Raw genomic sequence first — 20280 nt, forward strand, 5'->3', positions numbered from 1 at the left:
GCCGCTCTAAACAGAAAAAATAATGCCCACAAAATAAAAAATCAATAGCGCCATAGATGACCACTCCATTGAAGAGATTTACATGCAGAAGTTCTACAGGTCACTGCCCCACATCAGTCAGGGAGACTGGGATATCTAAGGAAAAAACAAGGGGTGCCTTCCCTAGTGTAGATAAAAAAAAATTATTTGAAAAACAGCAAAAATAGGATCATACTCACAAAAGAGTAGATGACAATGAGCCTTCAAAATCGAAGGTGGATCCTCATTTTTGCAAAACGCAAAACACAGCATGTGAGAGCTGCACAGATAGTAGCCCTGTGTGCCAGCACAATATACCTACTCTGACGCGTTTCCGGGGGCCACGCACCCTTGCTCAGAACCCTTCTGGATGGGTTCCCTTTGGGATGGAAAACAGAATTGGGCTATCTCATGATGATTGGAAACAATCTTTTGTGTTAACATTTAAATTAAGTATTTCAAGCTACATCCAGGAACGGAACTTTAAGATATTGAGCAGATGGTCTAGATACCCCACTTTATTACATACAATCTTCCCAAACATGTCCGACCAATATTGGATCGATATTGGAGATGTGGAGTAGAGAGAGGTACTGTGCTACGTGCTGTATATGGTGGGCCTGGCAAGAGATTCAATCTTTCTGGGAAATGGTCAATAGAATAGAAGCATATTTTATTAAGGTGCAGTGACTGTTTACACCTGAGACCCTGCTATTGGCTATTATACCAGGAACAACTAAAGAAGTCAAGAAAGGCTTTTTTCAATGTTTTCTATTTGCTGCAAGAACTGTACTGGCTAGATATTGGAGGTCTCAAGATACCCCGCAAATTAAAGAATTGGGTTAAAGAAATTATTTTTTTAAAGAAAGGGTGAAGAGTTAGTAGCACGATCCCAGGATAGGTACTCACAATTTATGGTGACATGGAAACTATGGATATAGTCTGACATCACTACCAAGTGCTTACCAGGAATGTGAGGTTCATTTGCATGGCCATTAGAGGAGGGCGGAGGAATGAGGGAAGGAGGAAACGAGACTGAAATTTCCTTCTTTTTTTTTTTTCTTTCTCTGACTAATCTCTGGGACCTGCTGGCTGCAGGGAGACACCCACTATGGGCACTGGAACTATATAATTAAAGTCCGGAAACCACCATGCCACCACCAGGTGTTTTAGCTCTTGACAGTTATTTGGCATAAAAGAAGGGACAGTTTAACACCTGTGTCGAGTCTCATTTCTAAAAAAATAGATGTTTTTGGAGGTTTTAATTTCCAGCCCAAGTCTAAAGGTGCCCACACACCTTACAATTTATCTGCAGATTTTCTGTGGTCAGATGGAAAAAGTGCAACAGATCGGCCCAGGTGGAGATTACTCCATCCACACAGTTTAGCGTAGATGGAGGAATCTGTTGCACCTTTTCCATCTGACCACAGAAAATCTGCAGATAATTGTAAGGTGTATGGCCAGCTTTAGTCTTAATTGAACAGTATATAACACTTGCCTTTATCCCATCTATAGATACTTCAAAAAGGTAGAGAGTTCCAGATGCAAAAGCCAGAAGTTCTAGTATCTAGTAAAAGAACTTCTGACACATGTAGGAGTACATTCTGTAGGTGTAGCCTCGCGTAGATGAGAAAATGCATCCTTTCTCACTTCAGGCATCTAATATGCATGCTATCAAATAAAAATTGTACATTGTCAAATAGCTGACAAAGACTTATTTTTATAAGGAATATCCTGCCAGGGTTTCTTACCCTGCCTTGTCCATTTGAGCTGCAGGTTCAGCTTCTGAGCAGTGTTTTTGATGATGATTGTTACTCCTTGATGCCCTCTTATGACCAAATCCATAGTTACATAGTATTTGAGGTTGAATAAAGACATTAGTCCATCAAGTCCAACCATAAACATCATCATTCTGCAACTATTTCTTTATACCATCTGTTGTTGTCATATGGTACTTATTCATGTTTTCAATAAACAGTTATGTTTCAATATATATTTATTATTTCCAATATAGACAACAAACATACAAAAGAAAAAACTATAAGAAAAATCTATACAGCATTCCATAAACAACACTAAGGGACTTTATAGCCCCTTCCAATTCTTCAATCCTTATTATTTTATTATTTCCTCCATCAACTTAAAAAACCTTTTACCTTTAAATAGTGATATCATTTATATTAACTTGTGTATAATATCCAGTATCTGTTCCCCACCTCATTACTATAGTAATATTAATGTCTTCAAAAGGGAGAGTAAAAAAAGAGAAAAAAACGAGGAGAAAAAGCAAACAGCTATGTTAAAAAAAAATAACACCAGATAAATTGTTGAGAAACTGCGATCATCTTCTATCAATTAAATGCCACGTATCAGCAGGGAACAGACTAGACAGTAGCTAGCAAGTTCCCCTGTTGGATCAATGTCTTGATTGGCTACAAAACCTCTATGATACAAACCTTTTTTAAAAAAAACAAATATGTTAAAACAGAATCCTCTTCAGGAAGTTTAAAGCTCTTTTGAAATGGCCTCTGTTTCTGCAAGAGACTTTGTCTGAGGATGAAATTAGATACAGATGACAGTAAGAAGATGAGAATGTTCAAGAAGATAATTTCATTGTCAGCCAGAAAGTCTGTTTTGTTTTCCTTTTTTGCATAACATTCTTAAAGACAGAATGCAAAAGAGTGGAAATGCTCATGTTCAAAGTAATGTATTAAGTGGGCTCTGAAGATTTGCAGCCCTGGAAACAAAATCCTAAAAAGGATATCACTATTACTACCTTGTGTAAAAGGTCTACTTTCTGATAAAAGGACACAGAACGCATTGTGAAACGGGTAAATGGAGTATTTAAATTGTATCTAAACCCAAAAAACAAAAAGTGTCATATACAGTAGTATTGCAGATTACCAGTCCTTAAATGTAGTACCTGCATAAAGCTTGGTTCAGATCTGAGCGATGCTCGGGACACGCGCCGCAGGACCACGCAATCGTGTTCGGGTGCACACAGTGATTGCCGCGCGGCCCCATTGATTTAATTGGGTTTACATCCGCGGGGTATTCGCTAACAAGAGGTACAAGTACACATGGCACGCTACTTTTTTTTTAGCCTCAATCGTGTTCAATTGCACGGGCAGATTTGTGGCGGTCAGCACGGTGCAACTAGGATGCCATTAGAAAATAATGACACTGCCAAACTGATCGGCTGTGGCGGCCGACTCCGTGAACACTCTGCAATCTGCGCGGTTTGGTGCAGGTTTGCTGCGTGGTTACGGATCACGCAGGTGTAAACCTAGCCTTAGTTTTATCTTTTTAGGCTTTTAAAATTTTTTTTATTAGGCTTAAAAATGGAAATGTATATAGACATCACACCTACCACAAGAACTGGTAAGCTGCAATGTATTACATTTTTTTTTTTTTTTTAAATCTTTTTATTCATTTTGCATAGTAAACAATTACATTACAGTAACATTCGGGCACCAACATAGCACCCCATTCATACACAACAGTGTATACATTACGGCATAACGTATGCCAACAACCGTAAAGGACCATGCAAGGTCCAATAACTAACCCTCTGACCATAACCCTCCCCTAGGCACAGGTAAATTATTACAATATAGTTACAACCAATCCACCCCCCATCCGCTCCCTGATGTGTACCTTACAGCCAATCTCTTAAGCGCTTCCCAGAAAGATGCAGAGTACCAGATTCAGTCAAAGGCAGTTAAAGAATATATATCGGGAGTGGAAGGATTCCCTATGCTCTCACCACAATCTCATCCTTGTACAACATTGCCTCCCCTAAAATTCCAGGAAAGCCATAACTCTCCCTCTAGGCATCCCCCTACCAGGTTTGTAACCACCATTCGGATGCCATAATTGTGTACCTAGGCTGGTAGTGTTAATGTATAACATTTTTGTTCTTGCGTTTAGCTATCCCATAAGCATATATAATACAGTACCCCAACACCCCTTAATGAAGCTGTGAATGCTATTTTTTTTTTTGGCCAGGGCAGTTTTTAAATTAAACCAGCAGCTCATATCCATTTCTTGTGACCGTGTCACTTTAAAACATACAACCCTAAAATCTCTTTGTGAAGCTGTGTTTGCCATCATTCTGGTGACCAGGTACTGCGGTACTTTAACTCACATTTATCCAGTTATGCAACGCTCTACTGAAATGAATTTTATACCATTTTTTGGGACAGATAGCGCTTTCTTTTGGAGGTATTTAATCACCACTGGGTTTTTTTTAATCTTTTACTATGTAATGATAAAGGTACTGAAAAGTTTGCAAAAAAAAAAACCTGTTTTCGCTACGTTATGTTTTTGAAACATTAAGTTCACACCAGAAACTGCATCACAACTGCGTGCGTCTGCGCAGTTGCATAGCGATCCGTTTTTACATGTTTGTGATGCGTTTTTTTCCCCCTGCATGTCCCTGGATGATGCCACAATCAATTCTGTTTTTGTTTTTTTGTATGCGTTCTGTTGCATTTTAGTGCGTTTTGATGCATTTCATGCAGTTAGATGCAGGTTAAATAGGACAAGCATTACCTTCTCTGACTGCATCTGAATGGACTGCAATGGTGTGAATTAAGCACAAGAAAGCCCATAGGAAAGCATTGTGATGTATTTTGACTGCAACAGCCAAAATAAACGGACTGCATCACAACTGCATATGGTGTGAACTGGCTCTTATTATTACCCAAATATTAGGTAAAATATAAAAGATGGGGTCACCAAATATGTCAAGCTTTAAAATTGCGCACACCTGGGAAATCGCAAAAAAACTCCCATACCTAAAATTGGCCACAGGCAACGATTTAAAAGCTTTTACCGCTCATCATTTTAGTGTTATCGGTGATTAATGGCCCTAAAATTATTTCTCGCACTTTGACATTCGCGGTGATATGTAACATGTGTGGCGTAATCTTTGTTTTCACATGTAAACGCACCCGATGTGTATTTATATGTGTATGCACGTGGGGCCGGGAGAATTAAATATAAATTTTTTACTTTTTTATGTGACTAATTTTGTTTAACTTTTTTGTTTTTTACACTTAACTTTATTGCTTCCACATAGGGGGCTACAAGATAGCCGATATACAATAATGGGTCCACTTTATGGAGACATTAGGGTTCTCTAAGATTCCCAATGTCACCTAGGGACCCCCAAAGAAGCTGATGAAGCAAAGATCTTCTTCACTAGCTTCTTCTCTGGCATCAGTTCTGCCTTTAGAGAGAGAGGAGAGATCAGCAGTGGAAGAATGCTGCTCTCCTTCATTTACAGAGTACAAAGCCGCAGTGCTGGTCCGGCAGAGGTGGAGGCGTGACGGCTGTTAAAAGAATTTTGCAGGGTTCTGCTCACGCGTGCCCTCTAGGAAAAAAAAGATTACATACATGTACATCCACCCGCTGGCAAGAGTCCGCTGTCCGCAGGTGTATTTACAATGGGCGGACGGAAAGTGGTTAAACCAGTAACCAATATTCTGAGTAATTTCTTGTTAGTGTAAGATTCTAAAGGGAAGATTATCCTAGTTCTCCTAGAATCGAGTCACATAGTTACATAGTATTTGAGGTTGAATAAAGACATATGTCAGAGGTGAAACCTGCTTTGGGAGTGTTTGTTACACTGATGAGCTGTATTCTGCATGTAAATTTCATCAGACACCAATGCTGGAACAGCCATGGCAAATAAATGGAGCGGAACTCCAGTCAAAACTTTTGAGTTTTAGAAACAGTGGGGAGGGTTAGAAGCCCCGTAAAGGATTTCAGTTCTACCTGGCTCCTAACTGTGGAGTTTTCTCTTCCCTGGAATATCCCCAACATGGGGGTGGGAACCAATCACTGACTATTATTACCAGAACAGATATCTTCCTTGAGAGAGTTCCCTCATCACTTCCTCTGGTGCCTATTGTCTAGTTTTGGATTTGTCCTAACATTCTATCCCAGTAACTCTCCCCATCAGGAACAGAGGGCTGCACTACAAACTAAGCAGACATTTTATCTCATTCACACCCTATCTGCTATGTATACAAAAACCCAGTACTTCATGCAGGGCTGTAGAAGGGGCGAGGCGAGTGAGGCACCTCCTTGCCCCTGTTGCCATGGTGAGCACAGGGTGCCATGGCAACAGGGGCGCCAGGCGGCCAACACAGGGTGGCAGGGAGTAGAGGAGTGGCACAGCCTGCAGATTCTTTCGGGTCCCCGCTGCTCTTCCTCACCAGGGGCAGCAGGAATCCAATGAGAAATGAAGCGCTAAATCCGGCGGGCGGCAGGTGGAAGAGGGAGCTGTCATTCAGGATGGCCGAGCGGGGAGCGAGAGAGATCAGAGAGAGAGAGATCAGAGATCAGAGAGAGGGAGAGAGAGAGAGAGATCAGAGAGAGGGAGAGAGAGAGAGAGAGAGAGAGAGATCAGAGATCAGAGAGAGGGAGAGAGAGAGAGAGATCAGAGAGAGGGAGAGAGAGAGAGAGAGATCAGAGAGAGGGAGGGAGAGAGAGAGAGATCAGAGAGAGGGAGAGAGAGAGAGAGAGAGAGAGAGATCAGAGAGAGAGAGATCAGAGAGAGAGAGAGAGAGAGAGAGATCAGAGAGAGAGAGAGAGCGAGAGAGATCAGAGGGAGAGAGATCAGAGAGAGATCAGAGGGAGAGAGAGATCAGAGGGAGAGATCGGGAGAGAGATATCAGAGGGAGAGATCGGGGGAGAGAGAGATGAGAGAGAGAGATGAGAGAGAGATCAGAGGGAGAGAGAGAGAGAGAGAGAGATCAGAGAGAGAGAGAGAGAGAGAGATCAGAGAGAGAGAGAGAGGAGAGAGAGAGAGAGAGAGATCAGAGAGAGAGAGAGAGATCAGAGAGAGAGAGAGAGATCAGAGAGAGAGAGAGAGATCAGAGAGAGAGAGATCAGAGAGAGAGAGAGAGAGATCAGAGAGAGATCAGAGAGCTGGCGTCTCTCTCTCTTCTCACCGCTCTGAAGTGACAGCGCTCCCTACCCCGGGCTGACTTCAGCGCTTCATTTCTCCTCGGATCCCTGCTGGCTCTGCCCATACAGGCGGGGAAGAGCAGCAGTTTTGCTTTAATACTTTGTTCCTTGCACTCGGAATAAGCCTGTAACCGTTTCCTGACATTGTAAAACTGTCTGTTCCTGCTTTCTATATTTACCTTTTCACATTTGTATGAAGTTGTGCGATTCCAACGTTATGTGGAAACATAAATGCCCAACCCATTCACGCCATAGATCTGGTCACATGCAGTTGAGGGTAATATGGTTTGGCCTTCCATGAAAACAAGGAGGATTTTATAGATCTCATCACTCACACATAGCATGTGTTATGGTGACTAACACTGCTCGGTTTTCCCCGGCTGTGATATTAACAATTGCTTAGTTCAGTCTGGGTCCAACAAAACCAAATGTCCCGACTATCCTGACTTTAGTACATACATCTGCAGGGGTGTCCCCCCCCAAAGGGCCATGTGTATCTGTAAGATGGTATCAATGTACCTATCTACTCTATCATAATAAATCAGTCTCTTCATTTGATTATTGCTGGATATAGTAATAACTAGCTCTGTACAGTAGACATCTAGGACAAATAATGGCAAGCAGATATTCAGGTGTATAACTATTGTACAATTTATTGAAAAATGAGTTTTGGTAACAAAGTAATTTTTTTGTAATAATCAGACAAATGTGACCAAGCACTTATTACAATAACTTTGTTTAAAAGAGAATTGTGGGGTAACCTTTTTATCCCATAGTTCTCTTTAGGGTCACGGACGGACATATACTAACCTCCTCCTAAAGGGGGGGAATCCCTGTGGGGAGCGGTGACTGACATGAATATGTATTAAGGTCCCCACACACCTTACGATAATCGCGGGAAATCCCGCAATCGTACGATTAACGTAAGGTGTGTGGAAGCCGTCGACCTCTACTACTGTAAGGTCGCACGACTTAACTTACAGACATGTTCGATAACCCGCCGAGCATCGTACGATGTTCGGCGGGTTTGTGGCATGTCCGTACGATAAAAGCCGTACGGGCCAGTGTGCGCAAGGGCACACTGCCCGTTCGGTATTGCGGTCATCGGAAGCCCGCCCTCAGGGGGCGTGGCTTGTGATCATTGCAAGTACGATCTGCCTATGCAAGATAGGCAGATCGTATGTTTTTTTTTTAAGTACCTTACAACCATCGCAAGACAAAAGTCTTGCGATGGTTGTAAGGTGTGTGCCCAGCCTTATACCCCTTTGTATAACTGTATTAAAATGATCCCCTTGGAGATCCAGCGATCGAGATGCCCCCTATTGTTATAATGGGAAAATCTGAAGTATAGAGCGAAGGACACGAATAACTAATGTATTGTGTATATATATATATATACACAAGTATTATATGAATTATTGGAATTACCGTATTTTGCGGTCCATAAGACGCACCGGACCATAGGACGCAGGGAGGTCCGGCACGCCTTATGGAGCACTCGACAGACTGTAGCTTCTGACACAGCTTCTGTGACAGAAGCTGCAGTTAGTGACCTCTGAGACAGGTGGCGCTGTGATTACAGTGCCACGGTCTCAGTGATCACACAGAGCAGACGAAGAAAGTCCGTTCTTCGTCTGCTCTATGGTGATCTCGATCGTCGCCGCTGCTCGGTTTTAATAAGAGTGATCTCATTAGATCACTCGTATTGAATGAGCAGTGGCTCCTACTGCTGCACTAGATCGCCGCCGCTCGGCTTTAATACGAGTGATCTCATTAGATCACTCGTATTAAACGAGCAGTGGCTCCTACTACTCGCCCGGCGTCCGAAACTGCATGTCTCGGGCGTCGGGATTCGCTCCATAAGACGCAGGCACATTTTCCACCTCCTTTTGGGGGGAAAAAGTGCATCTTATGGAGCGAAAAATACGGTATGTGAACTGACTGACGGAATTGTAAATGTTTTTAGTAATAATCTAAATCATAGTCACATTTTATTTAACGAAAATAATTTTATGTATCCATCTATGATTACCATTTATAGCCGTTATGGTTTAAATATAACTCGCAGAGATTTATATTTCATATAATATCCTTTTTATTGGTGTTAAAATGCAATATAGGAGGGATTTCGTTCCATCCTTGCCAATTCTGGTAGTAACTGGGACGTAGCGCACCTGCTATTAAAGAGTAGGTGCACCTAGACGTTAATTGATGTATGGAGTAATTAACTGTTATATAAGTTCCAGTGGGAGATTGAAAAAGTTCAGACACGACGAAACGCGTCAAGGGATTCTTCTCCGGCATACCGGATGATCCAATAGGCTGAGTGTCCTTTACACTCAAATGTTTTTATACTCTACAATCTTGTAAGTGCAAACTTTTTTTCTGCTTTTAATAAATGGTTTGATTGCTGCACAAGTGTTTTTTCTTTCGTTTTCCCTTCACCAAATCTGCCCTGCCCTGTTTCCAACTGCACCCGGTGAGCTGGCTTCGCGGCCGTAGAGGAGAAGGACGGGCTAACTGGAAGGGAAAGAAATACGAGTGGTTCTATCAGCTCTGTGACAGTGAAGAAAAAAAAAAAAAAAAGAGCCTCTAATCCTACCTTTTTTTCTGACTGTTTCCCCAAATCTCTGACCTCGATAAGGACAGATAAGTGGACTGCAGATAAGATTTCTTCTTTAATGAATATGAAGAGAGGAAATTAACGCTTGCAGTATGTGATGTGTATGATAAGATTAATTCACTAGGAAGGTGGAAAGGAAGCATTAACAGCGGCGACTTTGCTGGCTTTGTTCCACTCCTGAAAGGTCTCTTGTATGTGACTATACCAGTCTAACTTGTTGGGCACATTGTATTTTTGTCACAGTTAACTGTTGAAATGCCATATTGTTTGTCACATTGAATACACGCTGCACTGAATACATGCTGTAATTTACTCACGGGAAAGTAAATAGAACAGCTACCATAACACACATATTCACATTATATTATGATAAGGTTATCACCTTTTATCCAACAATTTTTGGAGTTTAATTTGTAATTCGTTCATGCATATTAATCAAGTACTACCATTGTTATTTTGCACATTTATATTCATAAGTTCAATCCCCCAGTGTGATGTGTTTAAAACACACATAGTGGGTACACTTATTTAAGTTGGGTGGGGTTCACTAGACCACGCCATATAGTATTTAGAAAATCCCACACTTCAAAGATAATCACTGAAAAGAGACACAAACAAATAATCATTTAATAACGAAGATTTAAGTTTATTATTCACAGAGTTCCGTGGTACGAAATATTTATAATCACCACTTTATTATTATTATTTACAACATAATTATCACCACGGGTGTTAGACTTAGATTAACATATTATTTCACAGTTTAATGATAAATATGAGGGAATTCAAAACCAAATAGATTATTCAAACCAAGCGCAACATACCAGTCCTTTTCAGTGCTTAAACATACATTGTTGCAGCTGGTGACCAGTATCTTTCTCCCTGCACAACTAATTTGCTTGAAATATTGACAATCACCGCTCCCTGCAGGGAGACAATCGGGAAGTGAGCGGATCAGCTGTGTGTTTTCACTCACTTCACAATCAATAGAGCTGACCTGTGACAGTTTCAATGTCATACATCAGCTCTAACTATGGGGATGAGTGTAATCCACTCACCCCATAGTTCTCCTTTAACTTTTTGGTCCCAGTTGAGACAGGTAGAACTATGGCAAAACAAACCATTGCGCTTTGATCTAATGTGCAAACTGTGGCATATGAAGTTTGATAAGGTGATGTTGCCTGACCCTGTTCCCATCAAGTAGGTCCCACCTCACCTTAGAACACCATATCCAACACCTTCCTTATCCACTGATCAATTTCTGCATAAAACAAACACAAAATGAAAGAGCGAGGATTAGAAGAGCCCCCCACCCCCCTTACCTTGTGCTGCTGCCAGGAAGAAGCTGGAGGCAGAGCTGGGAAGCAGAAAGTGTCAGGTATGCAGGAGGACCAGAGTCTGATGAATGCTGAGACCAGGGAAGGCGGAGACAAGGGGGTGCTACGGCTACACAGAGAGGCGCAGGATCTGTAGGAGGAGTTTTATCCGCCTCTTGGCTGACGACTGCTGAGACAAGGTGGGGGCAGAGACGAGGGGGTGCCGCAGCTGCAGGAGAGGTGCGAGGGCCACATGAAATGACCTGGTGGGCGGGATTTGGCCCGCAGGCCTTGTGTTTGAAACATGTGACATAGTGTGTTCCAGTGAGGTCAAAGAAGTCCAAGGATTAGGCAGATCTGAAGTCTATGGGATCCACTTATAAAAAATTAACCAGGTATTGTCAGAATGGGGCAAACACGAATGTTCTTAGTGTAATTTCTCTTCTGGTCGAATGTTCTTGTATAGGTTCATTCATACAAAACAGCATGAATGGGGAGGATACAATATGGAGAATAGGTGTAGTTGAGGATCATAGGAAATACATGTTAGTAATGGAATACAATTAAAGAGAACACTGGAGAGAAGGAGCATATACAGTGGGTATAGAAAAGAATCACCCCCTTTTAAAATCACATTTTGTTGCTTTGCAGCCTGAAATGAAGACAGACACAGTTTTTGTTTTATCCAGCTGTATTTACTCAGTGCAACTAATAACATCCAAGAAAAAGATATAACACCAACATGTCAGAAAAAATAAATTAAAAAAACAGAGTTGGAAAAAGGATCACCCCCTTGTGTCATTACTTTGTTGAACCCCCTTTTGCTTTAATTACAGCCTTTAGTCTGTTGGGATATATCTCTGCTAACTTTGCACATCTAGACTTTGCAATATTTGCCCACTCTTTGCAGAACCGCTCAAGTTCAGTTAAATTTGATGGTGAATGTTTTTTGGACTGCAGTCTTTAAGTCATTCCACAGATTTTTAATGGGATTTAAGTCTGGGCTCCGATTAGGCCATGCAAGGACATTCACCTTTTTCTCCCTCAACCACTGTGTGGTCATTTTTGCTGTGTGCTTTGGGTCATGGTCATGAGGAAGGGTGCTTATTGCATGAGAACAGACATTAGCTGGATGAACTTGAAATTCTTTTTAGCCTTTGTAAAGCTAAGAATAGAAAAACATTATCCTTTGGCTTGTTTCAAGTGAGCAGCAGGACTTACACATGTTTGTTTGTTAGGGAGTGAAATTCTTTGCGACTGTTCTTGGCTGCAGCACTGTCTAAGATCTTTCGTAGGCTTGTGAGTGCCACTCACTCACTTTTGTCATGTTCAGTAAGAGGTCAGCAATGGCCGCCTCTATATGTCTCCCAGCACAAGTTTAATTTCAGAATGACTTTTGCCCTGGTTTCCCCAAGGAAATGTGCTAACCAAAACAGTTAAAAAGAATTACATTTTACCTTTTGTTTTACATTGGCTTACATTTTACATTGGCTAGTTAAGAGGTGAGGCCCGCCTGCCCACACCCACCTTCCTTCAGCCCTCTAGGAACTCAAGATGCCCCATTTGGGTGTGGGGGAACGTCAAACATTTTTTTGGGGGGGGGGGGGTGTTTTTACATTTATTTTAAACTTTTATATTTTTTTAAAACTTTTTTTTTGCTTAACTTAATTGCTATCACATGGGGGCACACACTTGGCAGCACGTGGGGGGCGGAATGCACACTTGGTAGGCCGTGTAAGTGATCAGGATTTTTCACATGTAAACAGACTTCTGGCTGCTACATTCCATATGTCTGTTTCTTAACCCTTTTGTTGCCATTGGCGTATGCCATACGAAGGGGCTAAGGAACACAAATATGGAAGCATTGATTTATTAAGAGGCTTTATTAGACGTGACCACTTGCATTCTCATGTAATATGTCTGCAGTCTTTGTCTCCTGAATCATGTCTCTTTCCTTCACCTCCAATAGAATATTTGCCTTCAACCATCTCCTACAACACATCTGCAATCTTTGACCATCTGTTGCATGTCTGCAGTCTCGGACAGAATTTTGTAGTATTACATAAACTGAATATTATGTCTGGCTCTTGGTGATGTCAGCAGACATTTACCCTTTTCACTAAAAATCACCTTACATTTATTACAATTTGTTTTTCTACAATAACTGTTTTTTTCCACTTCCTAATTGAGCAATGCATTGGTGATGTAGTCACAGATGCATCCGGGGAAGGCTTCATCCCCAGTGCCTTCCTCGGAAATCTCAACTGTAAACTGCAAACTGCAAAATCTCAAAACATCTCGGCGAAAGGCATTTTAGCCCCCTCAGGTCATGTGTTTCAGGAAGCAGACCGAGTTCTAGGAAGTAAGGGAAGATGGATAAATCTGCCCTCAGTGAAATTGGCCACTGTGAGGAAAAGGGTAAAGAAAAAGACGTTATGCAAAGAATAAAAGCCTGCAATTATCTAGAAGTATCTCCTTGTTGCCATCACTAAACATTTCTAAAGGGGCCTTTGTTGCCATGTTTACAATAAGGGTGAAGTTCTTCTTTAAGGGCCCCTTTATGATGCAAGATGATCATTATGAGCATAGCTCAATCAGCTGGTATTCCCTGTCCAACGAGAATGCCACAGGGGCCAATAAATGCTTCCATTAAACTGGGATATGGCAATTGGTGGAACTTGGCCATTAAAGGAGATTTATGGGGTGAGTGAATTACACTGATTCCCATAATTAGAGCTGATGCATAAAACTGAAGCGCTCAGATAGGCTCTATTGATCGGGAACTGAGCATTTGGTGGTATGTTTTCGCTTACTTCCCAATCATCTCCCTGCAGAGAGCAGGGATTCTCAGTCACCGCTCCCCGCAGGAATTCCCTCTCCCCTCTTTGTTCCTCCAGCCTGCTATATACAGTTTTGGGTCACAGGAAGACATTAGTACATGTCCTCCTGTGACCCTAAAAAGAGAACTTTTGGCAAAAAAAAAGGTTGGACCATAGTTCCCTTTTATGATTTCTCTCAACTTTCATTTGTGAAGTTCAGGCTACATGAAGATGGTTAGTATCAAATAAAAGTCCACCATAAATCCTGGTTTGTCTAATTCTCTAATTGTGGCCGCATTCAAAAATGTGTCCTCAGCATGAAGACCAGTTTGTGAAGTCTTAGAAGCTATAACTGGTTTCCTCATAGATGGTAACCAAAACATTCAGCGTCAAGCCGATAGTCAGTTTGGGTTTCATGATAATCTTTGTGGAAAAACAGTTTTAGATGCAAAGTACACAAATAGCAATCAGCTGGTGGAACATGATATTGTATTTACAACTGACAATCTGTATTTTGTTTAAGTATTACGAGAAACAACTAGGTATGCCCCAATGTTATCTTCTTCATGGATTAAAGAATAATTCCTGACAACAAGTGAGCTACTAATGCTAAACATCATAGCTGTGATAAAACCTGAAGTTCCACTCAAATGACCCCATAGGAGTTCTGCTTCACTGTGACCAGAAGCCAGCTCAAACTGGTGATACAGGAAACAAAATATTATATACATATATTATACACACTTTTTCAGTACTCTCACTGACAATCACATTCAAACTACCAAAGCATTAGGGACTGTGAGAAACTTCTTACAAATATTTTTTTCTATATGTTATATGAAATAGCAATGATGGTTGGACTGGTGCACAACAGCAATATCTGGATAAAAAAAACAAAACTGAAATGCTGCAAAGAAACAGTGAACACTGACTCAAGGTTTAATATTTGGGTCAGACAGTAATGTACTGGAGGAAGTAGTGGCTCACATGGCTATATAGGTTGTTGGATTTAGGTGTATGTTTAAAAGAATGCAGGAAGTCTCAGTCCATGTGATCTTCTGCCCCTATGTTATGTGTACGCTACATTTCTGTGTAGTCAGCATGTAATTAGTCAATATCTTCTTTTCCACATGGTGACCAAATCCTGACTACACAGCTTATTTACAAGGTATGCCCATACTAGTAAGGAAAGCAGAAACCTAGTGCCAATTGCGCCAAAACAGGGCCACGTGAGTCTGTTGTGGCAGGAAATGCACTTAGGTTTCCCATTGACTACAGCTTGCTATCATGTAAACTGCATCCTGTTTCAATGTTCTTCCTCTGCACCAAAATCCAGTTTTGGTCACCGGTACTCCAAAAAGATGTCCTTGAGCTGGAAAAAGTCCAGCAAAGGGGAACCAAACTCATTAACAAGGCTGTTAAAAATTAAATACGTTCTCTTTGGAAGTAAGGCGATAAAGGGGGGGCATGATTTTCCTGTATAAACTGTTCAGTGGTGACAGCAACCTTATTAACAAACTCTTTACGGTTAACCCCATAACAAAGACCAGAGGGCACAACCAAGAATTGGTGGTGTTCAGTAATCCCCAATTCTCTCCACACAGTTTGAGGTTTGTCAGATCTCACTATCACTACACCGCCCGCCCACAATCCATGAGATTTCTATAAACTCAATGTGGCTCAACTTGAGAACTATGGGACCTTGGAACAATTTACTGAAAAATGGATTAGTGCGTTAAAAATCAGTGAAGCCACTAGCAAAAACTTCCGTGACGTGTTATTTTAAGAATGGGTGTAGGCACTAATGGAATGTACTGTAGGAAGTAGTTTGCTTTGTTTAAAAACCAGTTGCGTTTCATTTCTTTATGCTATGGCTTTGCCTGAAAGGTGTGGCATGTAAATACTTTTCCTGCAATGCTTATAGCTTTCAGGTCTGCCAAACAGCAAGTTATACAATTACTCCAGCCCAGGTGCACTGCTAACTTAATCTATAACTAACTTTATACTAGTAAATTTACAGCTTCAGAATGGCTATATGGTTAATGCAAATCAGAGGATTTTGCTCAGTGCATAGAAAGGATGAAGTATCCTGCTGAATAAACATCCTGAAAGTACAGAGTTTAAACTAGCCCTAAGATTTGCATTGTGGCTTAAAACCTGTATAATGTGTATTAAATATTTTGTTCTGTAATCCACGGAACTTCTCTTAAAATAAACTACAGGAAAATACGACACTCAAAGCCACAGATGCTAGCAAAACCTATGCGTTTTTGGAGGCCTTATTTTGCTTGAAAGCTACCAATCTGGTTTGCATTTACCAACCCATAACGACATTCTAGACTAGCCATCTAGACTGCCTAGGCCTGATTGAGAAAACCCAGAGGAAATATTATCCATCTCTTTTTTTTTCTCCCTTTCTCAAAAACACAGTAGTCAGAACTGCCGGATTTGTGTACATGGGCATATGCTCACATCTGAACGGACTTTCTTTACCATCCGTACAAGTCCTTGACCACAAAGCAACTCCAGAAACAAGTAAAAAAAATCATACTGCTTTTTAGCTAAGTTTTTTTTCCCTTGCTAATGCATTTTTCAATCTGGAATTACTTTTCAGTCTAAAAGGAAGAGGTCAAACATTTTCTCCAGGTGCAACGTATAAGTTTAATATTTTAGCAATATGACAAACATTTCATAGAAATGATTAAAAAAACTACAGTTCACATACATAGTTATACCATATAAAACTTAGCTTAGATGCAGAACAAGTCAGGTACCCGAGAATAATCCAACCTGTTTTGTAAGACTAGTGTTAAAGATTATGGCATAACTGATGCAATATACACATAAAAAACCCCACAAAATTCTCCAGGTATTTAATTTCTCACAGAAATCCTGAAAATACATTGACTGAAATTCAGTAAAGAGCAAAGACGTAAGCACAAGTATACATGACAAAACAAATGCAAGCAAATGTAGAATAGCTACATAGACCTCCACTGCACACTTGTCCCAGCTCTCTTTACCAAATCCTGGCCAATATCAGGTAAACAAACAGTGTTGGTTTAAACTATATGAAATATTAACCCTCCAGCACAAAAAAAAAAAAGTGTCAAATGCACACAATAGACATGTGGATTTAAATAAATAGAGGAGCAACAATGCCCTAAATGAAATGCTAAAGTGATCTTTCATTGTATTAAGTTTGATATGAACAAGATTGAAAAAATTGAAAAAACACACTGTATACCAGCTGGGGTTTACATTAATAAGAAGTCATCATTTTGTCTGCCAATATATTAACCACAGGATCATGCATGAATCAATCTAGGTGTGGGAATTTGATAATTGGAAAAATCACTATTGCTTCTGTGAAATTTGAAGATGACCTTTAAGAAAGGTACCTGTGTGTTTTTGGATCAGTGGAAAATCAGCGTTCACATTGTCACTTCCTTAACTTCATTACCTTTATGGGAACCATACCATCTGCTTGCGTTCATATAGTCAGGAGCTCTGACCTCACTTTTACATATATACTTAGAGGACTATGGTGTGGTCGGTGCTTCTGACTTTGTGAAGCGATCAGGCCAAGTAGTCCTAAGAAGGAACTCGGAAAAGTAGTACCTTGGGGTGCTTGGTGAGAACAGGCATTTACAAAGATGCATGCTTAAAACCTGTCAACCATTTTAACCATGTAAAGCTAAAAGATCTGCCTCAGTGAAGATGCCACAAGGTGTCCATTGTCTTTACTCTCCAGAAAAACTATTCTGTGCACATTTCACTATTTACTACAGGTCCAACTTCCCACCAAAGCACTGCCCAGTTACCATACTTTTTTCAAAGAGTTCATTGGCCATTAAGGGCACCATTGTCGGAACAAGGGGCTGATGAGGGTGGAGCTTAGCCAAGAAATAAAGCCCTTAAAAAAGGGGGAAAAAAAGCACAAGAATCAGAAGAGTACAATGTGTGGTTTTCAGGCTAATAAGGCTTTGGCTAAATGGCTGAAAGGTTCACTTTATACATAACTGCAACAATCATGACTGCATTAGTTTAAACTTTTGCATCAAGACAGTTGGTTTCCTTCCAAAATCGTGCCTTCTATGACAGGTCCTATCAAAGGAATATTTTATAGGCACGTGAAAAGGATGCAGCAGCTGTCAAGAGTTTATACTTTGTTACTAAATGGCAAGGTAGTCTTGCGCCTGAATGATTACACTTGTGTACACTAATGTGTCATCAGTGGGCAACAAAGACTGCTGCACTGCTAATTTCTTCATAGTTCATAGGCTAGAAGATCCAGTACAATATCACAGCATCTTGAATGAATGTGGCAGCATTATGTTGCAAACATTTAGTCTCCACCAGGCTGGTACACGGTTCCAGCAAACAAAGTCATTGACATAAATAAGACAGAAAAAGGGGAGGAGTGCTTCTAATATACATTTGCAGAAACATGTGCAAAACAGTATTTTCACAGTGAAATGTAAGAATTCTCTTAAAAGTCACAGGCAAGGAATGCGAGGAGGCGTTGCCCATCATATTGCTTACTTTATGGAGGAAACAAACGTGTAGAAAGGATTAGAAAAAGCTTTCCTGAGATTAAATTCCTGGCTTTCCATGCAGTTCATTGATCAGCTTCAACAATAAAATTCCTCTGTCCAGCAGAGACTGGTGTACCATCCGTGTAAACATCAAGTTTCATTCTGCATCTTCTAGTAGCCTCTGCAAGCTTCTTTGAATCTGCAAGACACATTGAAAAGAGTTCACAGGACTAGATTGGGAAACTGATTTTTAAAGCCAAGGCCATTGCAAACTAAATTTTAGTTATAGGTGGATGCTTAGTGGACTTAAATTATTGGATACTTTTATCTCTCGAAAGCTTTATAGCAACAAGCTCCTGCTGTCCACCACAGGGTCCCTCCCCGTGGTGGACAGCAGGAGGAACTAGCGACAGCTGCAGGGGAACCACAGAGATCGACACTTGTGGAAGAGTCCGTTTCCAAGTCTACTACAGAGCATCCAATTTTTATGGGTATGCCTTTTTGGGTAGCTATTAAATGCCAAAGATCAAGGGGACTGATTTAATACCAGTGTCTACACTTTAATGCATGTCTAATTTAATGCTGCCTAGGACTGATGCAGCAACATTAGTGGTACCTTGTCAAGCTTTTCCAGGTTGGCTGTTAACTCTTCACATATTAGGTTTGCGTTAATGTGCCAACTGCCAATTCCTTGTTCAGCAGACCACCTATAAAAAGGAAGAAGTGGATTGTTAGCAATTTACTAGTTAACATAGAAGTTTAGGCAGCTAGAAACTGGCGTGTCTATTGAAGACATTCCTTATATGCTACTATTGTTACACATGCATACAAAAGTGCCATTTACAAAATGACACCTGCTCCCGGTAGCTATACCTTAAGCACTTCTGCTGGAATGACATTTCTTAGCATTCTCTCTGTAGTTCTCTCAGGTGGAAGGGCCATTTGCAGCAGTAGTTTACACACTGCCACCACAATGCCCATAGGAAAGTCTATGCAGTATTCATTTGTGTCATCTGTATCCCTTCTAGTACAACCCTGTCTCTTCTCACCCCAGCTCCACCTTCCTCTGAGCCAAGGACACCAACAGCGAGGTGCAACACCTTGGTGGTACAAACAAATCCCCCCAAAACTTTTGCTCGGCAGCCTCTTCTTACACCTACAATGCTAGCTCAGCTGATCTGTATCCTGCAACTACCAATTGCCTGGAAGCTCAGGGCACCAACAGGAAGTAGGTAAAAATTATCAGCTGTGTGTATAAATAAGCTGTGTTCTGAAGCACCAAAGCACCTTGCCAGCATATTTACCCAGTGTGGACAGAACCAAGCGTGGAAAGACGTTCCTCTAGATACGCAATCCTTGACTGCATATACAAGGTGGAGATAATCAGCAGACAGACACTGTGAAGAGATCATAAATAAGAACATTTACAGAACATTTTCAGGAAAGAGAAAAATTCAGCAGTGACAGAAGCAGCATTGTTTTCCCATTATGAGCTATGGTTTAAACAACTGAAGCTCATTGTACAGCTCTAATCAGATCAGGGTGGAAAAAAATAAATACTGCTCCCTAATTAAAGCAAAATCAGACAGAAGTGAGCTGTCAGACTTGCATGCTTGATTTCTGGGCTAGTTTCATGTGTTCTGTCCCCCCTTACTCCTTTTATTATCCAAAACAAGGCCAGTCCTGGTGATGGGGAAAATAGTGATTGGGTATAACCTTCTGACCTACCCGTTTAGTTTCAGAGAAGACTTTCTGGGCTGCTGCAAGCTGCCACCCAGAAGTACTGAAACATCACCCATACAGGCAAAACAGGACAAGTTTGGCCAACTCTGCTTATGGTCACCATCAAGATTTTTTTATTTTTTTTTACTACCTCAACAGGAATAACTGGAATAAGTGTAACCACTAAAAAATCCCCCCTTTCTATTCCAATGTCACAAAAACAGAAGGGGACACAGACTTCATTAAAAATGATATGACAGGGGCTC

General features: G+C 40.9%; 1 protein-coding gene across 1 annotated transcript in view; it reads right to left on the reverse strand.

The window, feature by feature from the left end:
• Nucleotides 1–17997: 17997 nt before the first annotated feature.
• Nucleotides 17998–20280, reverse strand: part of GRAMD3 (GRAM domain containing 3) — a 96063-nt gene continuing 93780 nt past the window's right edge. Inside the window, exons 12-14 of the mRNA XM_018571711.1 lie at nt 19597–19689; nt 18909–18999; nt 17998–18491 (exon numbers count right to left, since the gene is read on the reverse strand). Coding sequence (XP_018427213.1) covers nt 18450–18491; nt 18909–18999; nt 19597–19689 — 226 coding nt within the window. The 3' untranslated portion in view covers nt 17998–18449. The remainder of the gene's footprint in view (nt 18492–18908; nt 19000–19596; nt 19690–20280) is intronic.

The sequence above is a fragment of the Nanorana parkeri genome, unplaced genomic scaffold (genome assembly GCF_000935625.1).
Source record: "Nanorana parkeri isolate BGI_ZX_2015 unplaced genomic scaffold, ASM93562v1 scaffold1814, whole genome shotgun sequence".
NCBI classification, from domain to species: Eukaryota; Metazoa; Chordata; class Amphibia; order Anura; family Dicroglossidae; genus Nanorana; species Nanorana parkeri.